The 13153-nt window shown below is 45.8% G+C and overlaps 1 protein-coding gene across 1 annotated transcript in view; it reads left to right on the forward strand.

Annotated features, from left to right (window-relative positions):
- Positions 1–7223, forward strand: part of LOC107111353 (poly [ADP-ribose] polymerase 11-like) — a 33286-nt gene extending 26063 nt beyond the window's left edge. The window contains exons 6-7 of the mRNA XM_015412318.1: positions 3896–4047; positions 6506–7223. Coding sequence (XP_015267804.1) covers positions 3896–4047; positions 6506–6819 — 466 coding nt within the window. The 3' untranslated portion in view covers positions 6820–7223. The remainder of the gene's footprint in view (positions 1–3895; positions 4048–6505) is intronic.
- The last annotated feature ends 5930 nt before the right edge of the window (positions 7224–13153 follow it).

A 13153-nucleotide genomic window follows, 5' to 3' on the forward strand; every position in this document is an offset into this window, starting at 1 on the left:
CGAAGACGGAGGTCCTGTGCCTGAGTCGGAGCAGAGTTGGGGCTCCCTCTCCCGACCTTCGATGGGGTGCCGTTGGTGCCAGTGTCGGAGGTTAGGAGTTTGGGAATGCTCCTGGACCCCTCCTTAACTATGGAGGCCCAGGTGGCAGCCACTGCCTGATTGGCATTTTATCATCTTAGGCTGATCCGGCAGTTGATTCCCTTCCTTGGCCGCGACGACCTGGCTACAGTGATCCATGCGACAGTCACCTCAGGGTTAGACTACTGTAACGCTCTCTACATGGGGCTGCCTTTGGGGCAGATCCGGAAGCTGCAGCTAGTGCAGAATGCGGCGGCCAGGCTGATAATGGCCCTCCCCAAGTGGGAGCGCATCCAGCCTGGGCTGAAAGCGCTGCACTGGCTGCCAATAGCATACCCAATCCGTTTCAAAGTGCTGGTTCTTACCTTTAAAGCCCTATATAGCCAGGGTCCGACTTACCTGAGGGACCGCCTTTCCCCACATACCCCCAAGAGCACTTTCCCCACATACCCCTAAGAGCACTTCGGTCTGGGGCACAACATCGCCTGGTGGTTCCAGGCCCCTGGGAGGCAAGGCTCGCCGTGACTAGGGCCAGATCCTTTTCAGTGGCGGCCTCTACCTGGTGGAACGAGCTCCCGGAGGAGATCAGGGCCCTGCGGGACCTTATGCAGTTCTGCAGGGCCTGTAAGACGGAGCTCTTCCGCCAGGCTTTCACATAGGGGCCGCCACTACCACCGGTGGACAACATCGGGGTTAAGGATGGCCCGGGAAGATCCGCCACAATTTCTGCGTGACTGATACCACTGGATTTACCTGGTTGGGATAGGCTATAGGTTAACATACTCCCTGGAGATCTGTCTGTTTACCATCTGGCATGTATCTGGAAACCATCTTGTTTTTAAATTGAGTACAACTGTTATTAATGTTTTTATCTGTTTTATATGGGCTTTGCCCCTTGTAAGCCGCCCTGAGCCCGCTCTGCGGGGAGGGCGGGGTAAAAATCTCAATAAACAAATAAACAAACCCCCCAAGAACAAAAAAAATAAAAAAAGATCTGAGTCATGAACTTCATTCTGCATGAGTCACCGTCTGCCCTCCCCCCGCCTGTGGTGCAGCCCTACTTTCCCCAGTATGGAAAGGGAACAGTTCCAAAGCTCAGTTCCAATCCGGGCCAAGAGGGGGGGGGGAAATACTATTCAGGGAAGGGCAGTGGAAAGGAGGATGGAGAGAAAAAGAAAGAAATCAGCAGAAATACCATTTCGGGAAGAGGCTTAAGAAAAAGGAAGAGGCTTAAAAAACAACAACCTCAGACTGTCATAAAATCAGTCCCCAATCCATTCGAGGAGGGGGGTTTAATAGCTGCTGCTTCAAAATACTCCAGCATCCGGTCAATATCAAACCCAGCTGGAATATTTAACTTCTTTTCCCCATATTTTTTTTTTGCTTGGGGGACAAAAAAATCATCTACATCATCAACAGCTGATTCATCTTGCATGGAGGTTTCAGTTACAACTCTATTGTGTGGTTGTGCAGGTTCAGCTGTTCTCTGGACCTCTTGGTCCAAGGATGTAGTTGAGAGGGAGATTGGGTCCTCCACCTCTTCAAGAGTATTATGATCTTGAGATATAGAACTCTTCCTGGCTACCAGACTCTCTATGGTACATTGATGAAGGATTTCTATTAAGGCTCGTAGCTTTTGGGTGGAGTTCTTTAAATTATCTAAAGTATAGAGGCAGCATGAACGTGCTCATCTTGAAAAGTCTTTTTGGTGGAGATAAATTTAGATGTAAACCATAGGGCTGGGATCAGTTTGGCCTTATTCTGAGTTGCAGCAGAATCCGGAGATTGAGATGCTGCCTATGTCCTTTTTGGCAGAAGCGGGAGAACTTTCGCATCTGCAAATACTCTCCAAGCAAAAATTAAATGAAACTCAGTTCATAAAAGCTGACGCAGAGAAAGTGTAATACTACTTTTATTAGCCCAGCGATCTCAATTCAGGTGATTAAAAGAGATATACAGCACCACTTGAGTTGTTTGGGAATGGAGAATAGACCCTGCACTTTCCCCTTTTGAAATATCCTCATCTTCTGGGGGGTAGGTAGCTTTGAAGAGGAACTGGGGAATTACAGATGTAACATAGAGGGTCTGGGTGCTTCACTCCTTTGTAAGCGATAGCAGGTCTTCTCATATCATTTACTGTGTTAGTGAGTTTATCTAACTTGTTTGAGATGCTATTGAGTTCTTGAAAAATACCTATTACCATTTCCCCAGTTAATGAGCAGTGGTCTACTATAAGCTTCATCAAAGAGTGTTTTGGAAGTTGCATAGCTGGCTCCTCACTCTCTGAAAATAGCCCTTCATTATGAGGGGGCATCAACTGCAAAAAGATATTTCTTAATCGTATTAGGACATTTATTTCTACCAGTTCCATTAGAGAGGTTTAAGTCCGGAGCTGATTGTAGGAGCTTCTCTTCCACTAATGCAGTAAACCTATTGTGAAGAGATGTCCCTTACTATTTCCCTCAGAGGAGAGTTTCCGTATGTAGTTGTTTAGCCGGCAATGGTGGGGAGTTGAAGTCCAGAGGCCGGCTTCTTTTCTTTCCCCCCAGTTTGATGTAGTGGTTAAGTGTGCGGACTCTAATCTGGGAAAACTGGGTTTGATTCCCCACTCCTCCACTTGCAGCTGCTGGATGACCTTGGGCAAGCCATAGTTCTGACAAGCGCTGTCCTTGAAAGGGCAGTTCTTGAAAGAGCTCTCTCAGCCCCACCTACCTCACAGGGTGTCTGTTGTGGGGAGGGGAAGGGAAAGGAGTTTGTAAACTGCTCTGAGACTCCGAGTGAAGGGTGAGGTATAAATCCAATCTCCTCCTCCTTCTCTGACACAAGGCTTCTGCCTCAGGGAGGCTGGCAGCTTACCTGTTCCTCCAGCAGTGATTGTTTCAAGGTGGAAACCACCTGCCCACTACAGGTGCCTTACATACTCTCCAGTGCCATGTTGGGAAACTGCTCAGAAAAGCCACAAGTGGCCTGTCAAAGAGCCACTGAGTAAGCATCACTGCTCTAAATCATAGATAAATATTTGGAGGAATAAAGGTAAAGCATCTCTACTACTTTGTGCCATAGGCAACCAGACCAGTTTCTGGATATAAGCCTGAATGTGTGAAGCCTTTTGAAGTCACTATATTTGGGCTTAAAGTAGCCTTTTTCATCAGTGATTCATTTAGCTCCCTGGCCAGGGGTGGATGTTTGCAGCAAATCCATCTACTAAGCAGCAATGTGTTTTTCTCCCCTTGACAGGAATGTTACAGTTGAGGAATCAATGTGTAGTGCAGAATAATTAATTGTCCCACTGAAATTCATGCATTTAGATTGGAGTAAATACATGGATTGCACTATTTGTTACCTACAAAGATATCTGAAACATTCCTGCAGAGGTGTACAAAATGTTTTACAAGTAGCGAGCTGCCAAAGGTGATTGTGTGCCAAAGCCATGTCCTCTGAGTTTAAGATTTTCATTTTACTGAGGCATAAAGCCAGCTCTATATATGAGGTGGTAGAAAGGGGATAATACCTCTGCAGACTGCAGGTGGCCCAGGTATGTTGCTCCCTATACAAAAACATTGATTAAAAAAAACTCCCTATGAGTGGAAAGGAAATCAGCATGTCATTTCCCTGCGCTGAGAACTGTGCCCCCCTCCCTCCCTGCAGCCTCAAGCAGTATAGTTCTTTAGGACTCTCTCCTGACATTCTGTTGCCGATGAATGGGTGATGGATTTGTCAGGAAGTCTCCTCTGCGAGTCTTTGATCTTTGTTCTCGCGTTATACTGTTTTGGTGCTCTGTTTCCTTGACAACTTCTTTGTAATCCTGTCACTGCAGGAAAAAGAATCAGTTAAAGAAGAAAAGAGGTGCCTCTTTCATCAATGAACATATGTTGTTTCATGGCACCAGTGGCGAATTTGTGGAAGCCATCTGCATTCATAACTTTGACTGGAGAATCAATGGCATGCATGCTGCTGTTTATGGAAAAGGTAAAAGGCTGAATGAGTTATCCATTTAAATGTTTCCCCCCCACACACACATAATTTTAATTGATTTATTTAAGACTTTTGTGTCCCACTTTTCTGCCCAGTCAGCACTTTCAAGGTGGTGAGCAGTTAAAGAGACGTTAACATCAACATTAAGAACAATACACATATGTAAAACGGCAAATTAAAACAAATGGGGTCATTAAAGCAACCCCAGAAGAAAGAAAGAAACAAAAGTCTTCAGCTGCTGGTAGAGGACAATGGTAGAGGGAGACAAACAAGTGTCCCCGCCCCCGGGGGGTGGGGGGGCAGAGGAACTCCATAGTTTTGGTGGCATGATAGGAAAAGGCCCTTTCTTGGGATGCCGCCCATATAGTCTCAGGTGTTGGTGGCCCTCCAAGCAGGGACTCCAAAGACGGCTGTAGGTGGTTCAGATGGGAGTAATGCAGTCCTGAAGATATCCCATATCGGGCTTTTAAAGGTTGATGTAAGCATTAGGCCCAGAAGCAGGTGGGAGGTGACGAGAGTGACATGGACCCTAACCATCCACTTCAGTCAGCATTCTGACCACAGTATTCTGTGCCAGGCACTCATCAAGGGCAGACCCCCCATAGAACACATTGCAGTAGTCTAATTTAGGTGTTACCAGGGTATGTGCTACAGCAGCAAGATCTTTTTTACCCAGGAAAGGCTGCAGTCGGCTCACTAGCCAAGGCTGGCAAGAGGTGCTCCCGGCCACCACTGTCACCTGCTTATCCAGCAGGAGGCCCAGGAACCTGCTTGTTTAGGGGGAGTCTGGATGTCCCCCTTCCAGAACTGGGGACACTTCAATCCCTAGGGCAGACCTTTGGGTAACTGGGACAATGCTCCCTCCATGGCAAATTCGTGGAAGTGGTCCATGCAGTGTCTACAATCAGAGAAGGTGTTATACCTCTGATGGCTAAATGATGGGGGTGACTCTGTTATGTCCTGCTTGTGATCTTCTGGGTGGCTGAAAATGGTGGGACTATGGCAGGCCTTTGCTTTGTCCCAACATAGAGAGGCTTATGGGCTTCCTTTTTTCTTTTTTTTAACTTGCGTAAGTGCCACTGTTCGTGTTCTGGATGGGAGAAGATTGTGCCTTGAGGGCCTAGACTGAGGGCCTGACACGGTCATTCAGACCCCCCCTTCACAACAGTGGTGCTTTTGTGCGCTTGTGCATGTGCTTGAAAGAACTCCCTCATAGCCATCCGTGCTGTTATTCCTGGTTCAGTCTGGCATGTAGGAAAAGCTGGAAGAGGTCACTGAGAAGCTGAAGAGCACATACTTTATCAGGAAGGTCCGTCTCATAGTTTGGAAGTCTGAGAGTCTTCCAGAAGGTTGCACTGACTGTATAGAGATTCATCTAATAAACGGCTTCCAACTATTAGAAGAATATCTTTAGCTGTTCTAGGCAAATGTTGCAGTTAACTTTTTGAGGTCACTTGTGCTACCAATTTAACACGCTTTCAGAGGTTTCCTCATTGCCATAAAGGTTAAGGACCACTGCAGTTCACCCCCAACTGCGTTCACAGGACTGTTCCCGGTCTTGAAGAGGACAGGTCACTACTGTGCTTGCGTGGTGGGGTCTCTGCATGCTGTTGGAATGTCCATATCTGAGCAGTGGAGCCCCTTGGATGGGCTGAACGCACGCAGACTTCCAGACCCCACCTCAGTTTGTTTTTGTGCCACATTGCCTATCACTGTGGGCTCCATTGGGGACTATGGTATGTGTGTGGTTTGAATGTAGGACAGAATGATGATGTCAAGTAACTTCCTCCTGGCCATGAGGTCAGCGGGAGAGCTCACCGGTGCACAGCAAATCCCAGCACAAGCCATTATTGGCACTTGGAGACAATGAAGAATAGAGAAGAATAACGGCATGTTGACTTTTCTCCCTCCTCTCCCTTGAAGTTTGTGTTTATTTACTTGCTTTATTTATGTCTGTCTTTTTCAGCGAGGCTAAGGCAGATTACAACATAAACAACTAAAAGTAATGCACATAGAACAGTATAATGTATATCCAACAGTAGTAAACGAAAGAATGTAGCACAAAAACATAATTCAGGGCTGTAGAACAATGCAGTACTATACAGTGTCATGAAGCTGGATTGCAAAATTAGAAGACAATAAAGCAGCATAATGTAGACAGTGGAGAGTGTCCTAAATGCCACTAGCTACTGTGGATGGAAACTCAGGGAGGGGAGGGTGCCGTGAAGCTGAGCGTTTCCCTGCCTGCTCCTCCTGGCGGCAGCCCCCGGAGTGGTGGGTTGGGCCATGAGGGGACGTCACGTGAGCCTCTGACTACAGGCAGGTGTGGGGAGGAGAAGGGAGGACGACGTAGGGTAGCCCCACAGCATCCCTCAGGTGTTTAGACTCTGCCCTGAGTAAGTGGAACAAATATGTTTCTAGACTGTGCTGAAGCGCCTCTTTCTTTCTGTAGGGACGTACTTTGCTAGGGATGCATCCTATTCGAGCCGCTTCTGCAAAGACGACATGAAGCACAGCAGTACGTTTCAGATTCATGGTGTTGATCTGCAACTTCATATGTTCAGGAAGCATAAAGTGATGTTTCTTGCTCGCGTATTGACTGGAGACTATATTACTGGGGACTCAAAATACGTGAGGCCACCTTCAAAAGATGGGAGCTTTGTAAATCTGTATGACAGTTGTGTGGACAACACATGGAATCCGAAGATTTTTGTTGTCTTTGATGCCAATCAGATCTATCCAGAATATTTAATAGAGTTCACCTGAGACTTGTGAAGGGGGGGGGCAGATCTCTTGCATTCCTCCCCCTCCCCTTTTTTACTTCTTGTAAAGAAAATAAAAGTTTTTTAACAGGTAAATGTGTAGCAGCAAGTTAAGCTGGCTCCACCCTTCACATTATTTAAATTTCCAAATACTAGGAGGAGTCTAACCCTCACTGTGGATGCACTGCGTTACATTCCACTGGTGATCTTGGGGATGATTCTGCAAAATAGGAATTGATAATCCCAGGCAAATGGTTTTGTTAGGTTATTCCACAATTGATAAAAAAATTAGGTATAACATTAAATTGACATACCTTACAGAGTCAGTAATTTGTGATTTCTTTGTAACAAATTCCAGAGCAGTAAGTGTGTTAGTCTGTTAGAGCAAAAATAAAAAAACAGTGTTGTGTCCCCTTAAAAACCAGTCAGTGTTTTGTGGCAAAAAGAGCCTACTTTATCACATGCATGAAGTGTGTCCTCAGATGGCAAATGCTTATACACTGGATAGAGGGAAACTGTAAATAATCAGGCAAACAGGCCATGGAATGCATGAAGTACTGTCGAGACAGGAAGCAATGGTAATGTTATCTCCTGGTGTGACGGGCCCCGCTAGGCAACGCCAGAGGCATCCAGGACGGGACAAGTGCTTCCCGGGGACTGAGGCTGCCCGAGGCCAAGAGGGGTTCCCCGCAGGAGCTGTCCCAGAGGCTTGCAGGGCCTTTCCAGCCGGAATGGGAGAGGGTTTCCCCCGAGGCTGTGGCGTGGGCAGAGAGAGAGGGAAGAACCTGCAGCCGAGTGGGGCAGTCCAGTCCTTGGGGCTGCTCAAGAATGGCCCTAACCCCGAGAAACCTGTGGGTTGGACAAGGGGAAGGGGGAGCTGGAGGGAGGGCGCTCAGCCATGAAAACTGAAGGGAACTTCTTGGGCGGGGAGTGTTGGTTCTCCAAAGGAGAATTGTATCAGAGAAGCTGAAATAAGAGGAAGCTTCTTCTGTTGCCCCTCTAGACACAGGTATCTCCCCGAGCAGCCGAGACTGAGCCATGATAAGCAACCACCGCCCAGCCTGGTGCGCACCCTCCTATAGTGCTCACACACAAAAGGGTTCACAGGATGGCAACTTACTTATGGCTGACTTTGAACAATACTTCCTTAGCTCCTGTCTGCAAAAGCCCCTCATCTATTTGTAATCACCTAGAACCACAGGAAAGGAAACTGTTTAAATCTTCCACCAGGACTACAGCAACTTCAGTCACATCATCAACCTGGGCTTGGGTAATTCCACAAAGCAGGGTTGCTTTTCTGTACACTGCCCAGTGGACATAACAGCAGGCAAAAGGCACACCACACGATCACAGAGCGCACACCCACACGGTCCTAGAACCTCTATGAGGCATTTGTCATCCCGCACAATCCAGAAGTACGTCTTAAGACCTGTGCTGCAACCACATTTGAATCTGTTCTTTGGACATGAATACATATTTGAGGGATTTACATCAGACATTAAAAAAAACCCACCCAATTAAGGGGAAAAAAAATAAGATAAGCCAATCGAGGAGCTGCTACATGTTCAAAATAGCAAGTGACAAAGTGCTGCCTGTTGACACAGTGCCCAGCGAAAACCGTTCCAAGATATACCTTATCCAGAACAATACTTCTTTCTCACAGTCCTTGGATGGCAGACCTTTCCTCACTTTTAGACAACAGTCAGGTGGTGCTGGGATGCCAAACTGTCCAGCTCTTTAGGATACTTTCCAGTTTATTCAATCTATGTGGACAGGATTCTCATAGAATCATAAAGTTGTAAGGGACCTCCAGGGTCCTCTAGTCCAACACCCTGCCCAATGCAGGAAATTCACAAATACCTCCCCCTCCACACCCGCAGTGGCCCCTGTGTTCCACACCCGAAAGAGACAAAAAACCCTCCAGGATGGCTTCCTGACTCCAAAGTGGCAATCAGCATTTCCCTGGGCCTGTAAGAAAGGACCACAAAAACGAAGTACTGAGGCAACCCTTCCTGCCCTCCCTCTCGTGACCTGCCAAAGTTCACAGAATCAGCATTGCTGTCAGATGGCCATCTAGCCTCTGCTTGAAAACCTCCAAAGAAGGAGAGCCCACCACTTCCCTAGGAAGCCTCTTCCACTGAAGAACCGTTCTAACTGTCAGGAAGTGCTTCCTAATGTTTAGCCAAAAACTCTTCTGATTTGATTTCAACCCATTGGTTCTAGTTCAACCTTCTGGGGCAACAGAAAACAACTTCACGCCATCCTCTAGATGACAGCCCTTCGAGTACTTGAATATGGTTATCATATCACCTCTTAGTCGTCTCCTCTACAGGCTAAACATACCCAGCTCCTTCAACCTTTCTTTTTATTTTTATTTTTCATTTTTCACTACAGTTTACAGGTAAGAGGGACAGGGAATAACTAAAACTACTAAGCTAATAAGGATCTCAATACTAAAATAATCATTACAAAGTTTCCCATGTCTTTAACACTAGAAATAAGATGAAGGTTAACTATTTCAGATACTAATCAGTACAAACATTAGAAACAGTATTAGTCAAAATAAGTGGATTATGGTGTTTTTTGATTAAAAGTATTAAGCTTTCAGTATACACATCTATTTCCCCCCCTCTTCCCTTTACACTTAGAAAGGTTGGGGGCAGCTGCTCCCAAATCCGATTCTGAACCTTTCTCAGAGGAACTGCTCGATGAATTAGTAGTATTTCCCAGTCCATACTCGCTATTGTCTTCTTCTTCTGTCTTGTCGTCCTCTGCTTTTCCTTCCGCTTTCTTACTTTTTTTTTAATTAAATTTTTTATTTGAATTTTGAAATATAACACTTAAACACTTTCTCACTTTTTTGATGTTTCTTCAAAAACGCATTGGCTTTTACAATAGAGTCTATTTTTTCTTTACAATCCTTGAAGTTGATGATAAGTCCCTCTGGTATCATCCATTGGTAGGGAGTAGAATTTTTCTGTAAGAACATAGTCAGGTTTTTATATTGCTGTCTCTTCTTTCTTATCTCAAATGGAATGTCTTTAAAAATTCTTATGTCTCCACCTTTGACTTTCATGGTAATCCCGTTAGTCGCTTTAAGTATTATATCTCTTGTAGATCTTTTGGAGAACTTCACAAATATTTCACCGGGCAAGTTGTTTTTCTTGATGTATTCCATATACATCCAGTAAACCACATCCATCTCACTTTGTAGGAACTCCGCTTTAAGATCCACCACTGGTGTTAGTGCTTCACTTAGAACCTCCTTGAGATTTTCACCTTTCTGTTCCGGGACACCCTGAAATCTCAGAATGCATGAAGATTTTTCCATTCATAATAATAATAGCTGTTGTTTCTCAGAGTCTTTCACTTTTTCCACTGCCTCCATCTTCTGCGTCAAGTATTTTGTCTTATCATCAACCTTTTTCAACGTTTTGGCTGTTTTTTCAGCTTTTGTATTAGTTTCCTGCAGTTGTTTTTGGAGAGACTCAACGTTGCTGTTAAGTTGAGTCATCTGGCCCATAAGGGGGCAAAGTGCAGCATTCAACATATTTGGGAAATCTATGGTAGCTTCCTGTTAAATCTATGGTAGCTTCCTGTTTGGAAGTTGCTGCGACTGAGCTAGCACTTCCTGAAGAAGGTCTTACTTTCGGCACCATTTTCCAACCCACAAAACATTTGTTTACTATAAAGTTTGAAAACGTCTCTGAAAGATTAATTGCTTGTACTCTGGGGCCATTATCCACCTTATTTGAACTATATGGTGCTTTTTAGTTGGCTTTTCCCCCTCTGCCTCTTTAAATTTCTTTTTATTCCTATCTGGGGTGAGACCAGCTCCACCCCCTCCGCTAGTGAATTAGAGGTTCCAGGGGGGTTACCTGCTTAAATGTTTGGCTGTGTTATACTCGCATGGACTCACGCTTCATTTGGACTCACTGAAGGTAGGGAGGCTTTCCGTAGCTGCTGGATCCTTTGCTCGCTCTACTGGTGTGCGCCTCTCGTCGCCATAATGGTGTTGTGGCGGCAGGACCTTATGGGGCAGAGGGGAGCCTCAATCCCTCAGCAGTGGCCTTGGGAGAGGCACTCCTTGCGCCCCAGGCTGGAAGCCCCCTACAAGGGCTCTGAGGGGGGGTCTGGAATCATCTGGTACCCCTCCCGTCTGCCGCATTATGGGCCAGTCCTATTGGAGATCCGAAGGAGCCCGCCCGCCATTTGAGTCACTGAAACCGGAAACAACCTTTTTTTCATAGGACTTGGTCTCCGGACACCTCACCATCTTCATTGCTCTCCTTTGGACACATTGAGGAACTATTCACAATCACTCTGAGTGCGATCTGTCAACCAGTTACAGATCCACCTAACAGTCATAGGATCCAAACTACATTTTTCCAATTTGTCAACAAGTATATTATGTGGAACCTTATCAAAAGCCTTACTAAAATCAAGGTAATAATAAATAAACTTTCCAGTTTATTCAATCTAGAGTATGTGGATAGGGTTCTCAGAGGTTTGTGGCTTGCCACCTACTTGTATGACCCTTGCCCTTCCTGGCTACTTAAATATGCCAGGGTGGGGTGTGGAACTGAGAGGTAGTTAATGCCTCCTGGTGGGGGGGGGAGTGTAGCCCCAGCCTTGAAACAGCCTGTGGTGCATCCACTAGCAAAAAAGCCTGCCCTGGACCCGGGAGATTTTGATACAGATTGACCAGTCTCAAATGTTCTATTAAGCAAGGTGATTGAATGAGTGACTGCTGGACAGCTTCAAGCATTTGTGGATGAAGTAGATTGTTTGGATCCTTGCCAGTCTGATTTAAGGGCAGGTTATGGGACTGGTTGCTCTGGTGGATTAACTGTGCTAGGAGATGGACAGATTCTGCTGATTCTCTTGTACCTCTCAGGATTTTTTACTACCACTGGTCATTACCTCCTTCCGGAGTGCCTTCCCAGGCTGGGACTAGGAGGCAATGCTTTCCACTGCCAGGACCTGCTGCTTCTGATCTTGAAGATCTTTTGTAGAATTGGGAGATTCTAGCATTAAACTTTTAAAGTAGAATTCATAAAAACCTTGACACTGTCTCATTAGGCATCAATAAATACATTGGATTCCTCTCACATGATCATTTTATAGGGTGCGACTAGGAAGATTGTTATTGCTTATTACTGTTGTGAATGAAAACTGTTTTTGCAGGTTCTAGGAAAAAAGCCCACAGGAAAAAATCTCACAGGAAAAAAACCATGGTCATAAATGCTCACAGGAAAAAAGCCCACGTGGAAAAATGCCCACATGGAAAAAAGCCCATACACATAAAAGCCCACACAGAAAGAAGCCCACATGGAAATAGGGTTGCCACCTCCAGGTTGGGAAATTCCTGGAGATTTGAGAGGTGGAGCCTGGAGAGGGTGGGGTTGGAGGAGGAGTGGGAATATAGGTACAATGCCATAAACTCCACTCTCCACCAGCCATTTCCTCCTGGGGAACTATTGCTGCCATTCTCCAGGTGAGGGCTGGAGATCACTCAGAATTAAAACTTCTCTCCAGATGGCAGAGATCAGTTTCCCTGGAGAAAATGGCTGCTTTGCAGGGTGGACTCTGAGTCATTAGACTCTGCTGAGGTCGCTTCCCCTCCTGATTGGGTTCCCACTGAGGATAACAAAACCATAAAGTAACATTAAATAACAAATAATAATGGAAGTGGCAACCATGCCATGTAGTGCTCTTAATTCCCTATTCCACTGCAGTCATCCCAGTGTAAATTACAAATGGTAAATTAATACATTTAAAGTATTTAATTTTATATTAAAATATTTCTATATAGAGTTTAATTTTTGTTGTTATATAACAAAATGGTGTCAGCTATGCTGCCATGGGGGTTAGGATGTTCTTTCAGTGTCTGTGTAAATGGTGTAAATCCACCATTGCGTGGATCACTGTTGCAAGGTCATTGCGTTCGAGGAAGGGAACCAGCTGCCTGATCAGCCGTAGGTGGTAAAAGGCCGCCTTGGCAGTGGCTGCTACCTGGGCCTCCATTGTTAAGGAGGCATCCAGGAGCACTCCCAAGCTCCTGACCCTCAGCACTGGCACCAATGGTGCCCCACCGAAAGCTGGAAATGGGATTCCTACCCCCGACCCGCTCCGACTCAAGCACAGGACCTCCGTCTTCGTTGGATTCAGTTTCAGTCGGCTCAGTCTAAGCCAGCCCGCCACATCATGAAGCGCCAATCTATTGTTAACAGCCTTGCTCAGGTTTTGCATACTGGGCACTATGTGGCTTCCTTGATTGACTCAGTCTCATGTTGGGTCTGCCTCTTTTCCTGCTGCTTTTAACTTTTCCTAGCATT

The sequence above is a fragment of the Gekko japonicus genome, unplaced genomic scaffold (assembly GCF_001447785.1).
Source record: "Gekko japonicus isolate JY-2015 unplaced genomic scaffold, Gekko_japonicus_V1.1 scaffold3631, whole genome shotgun sequence".
Classification (NCBI taxonomy): domain Eukaryota; kingdom Metazoa; phylum Chordata; class Lepidosauria; order Squamata; family Gekkonidae; genus Gekko; species Gekko japonicus.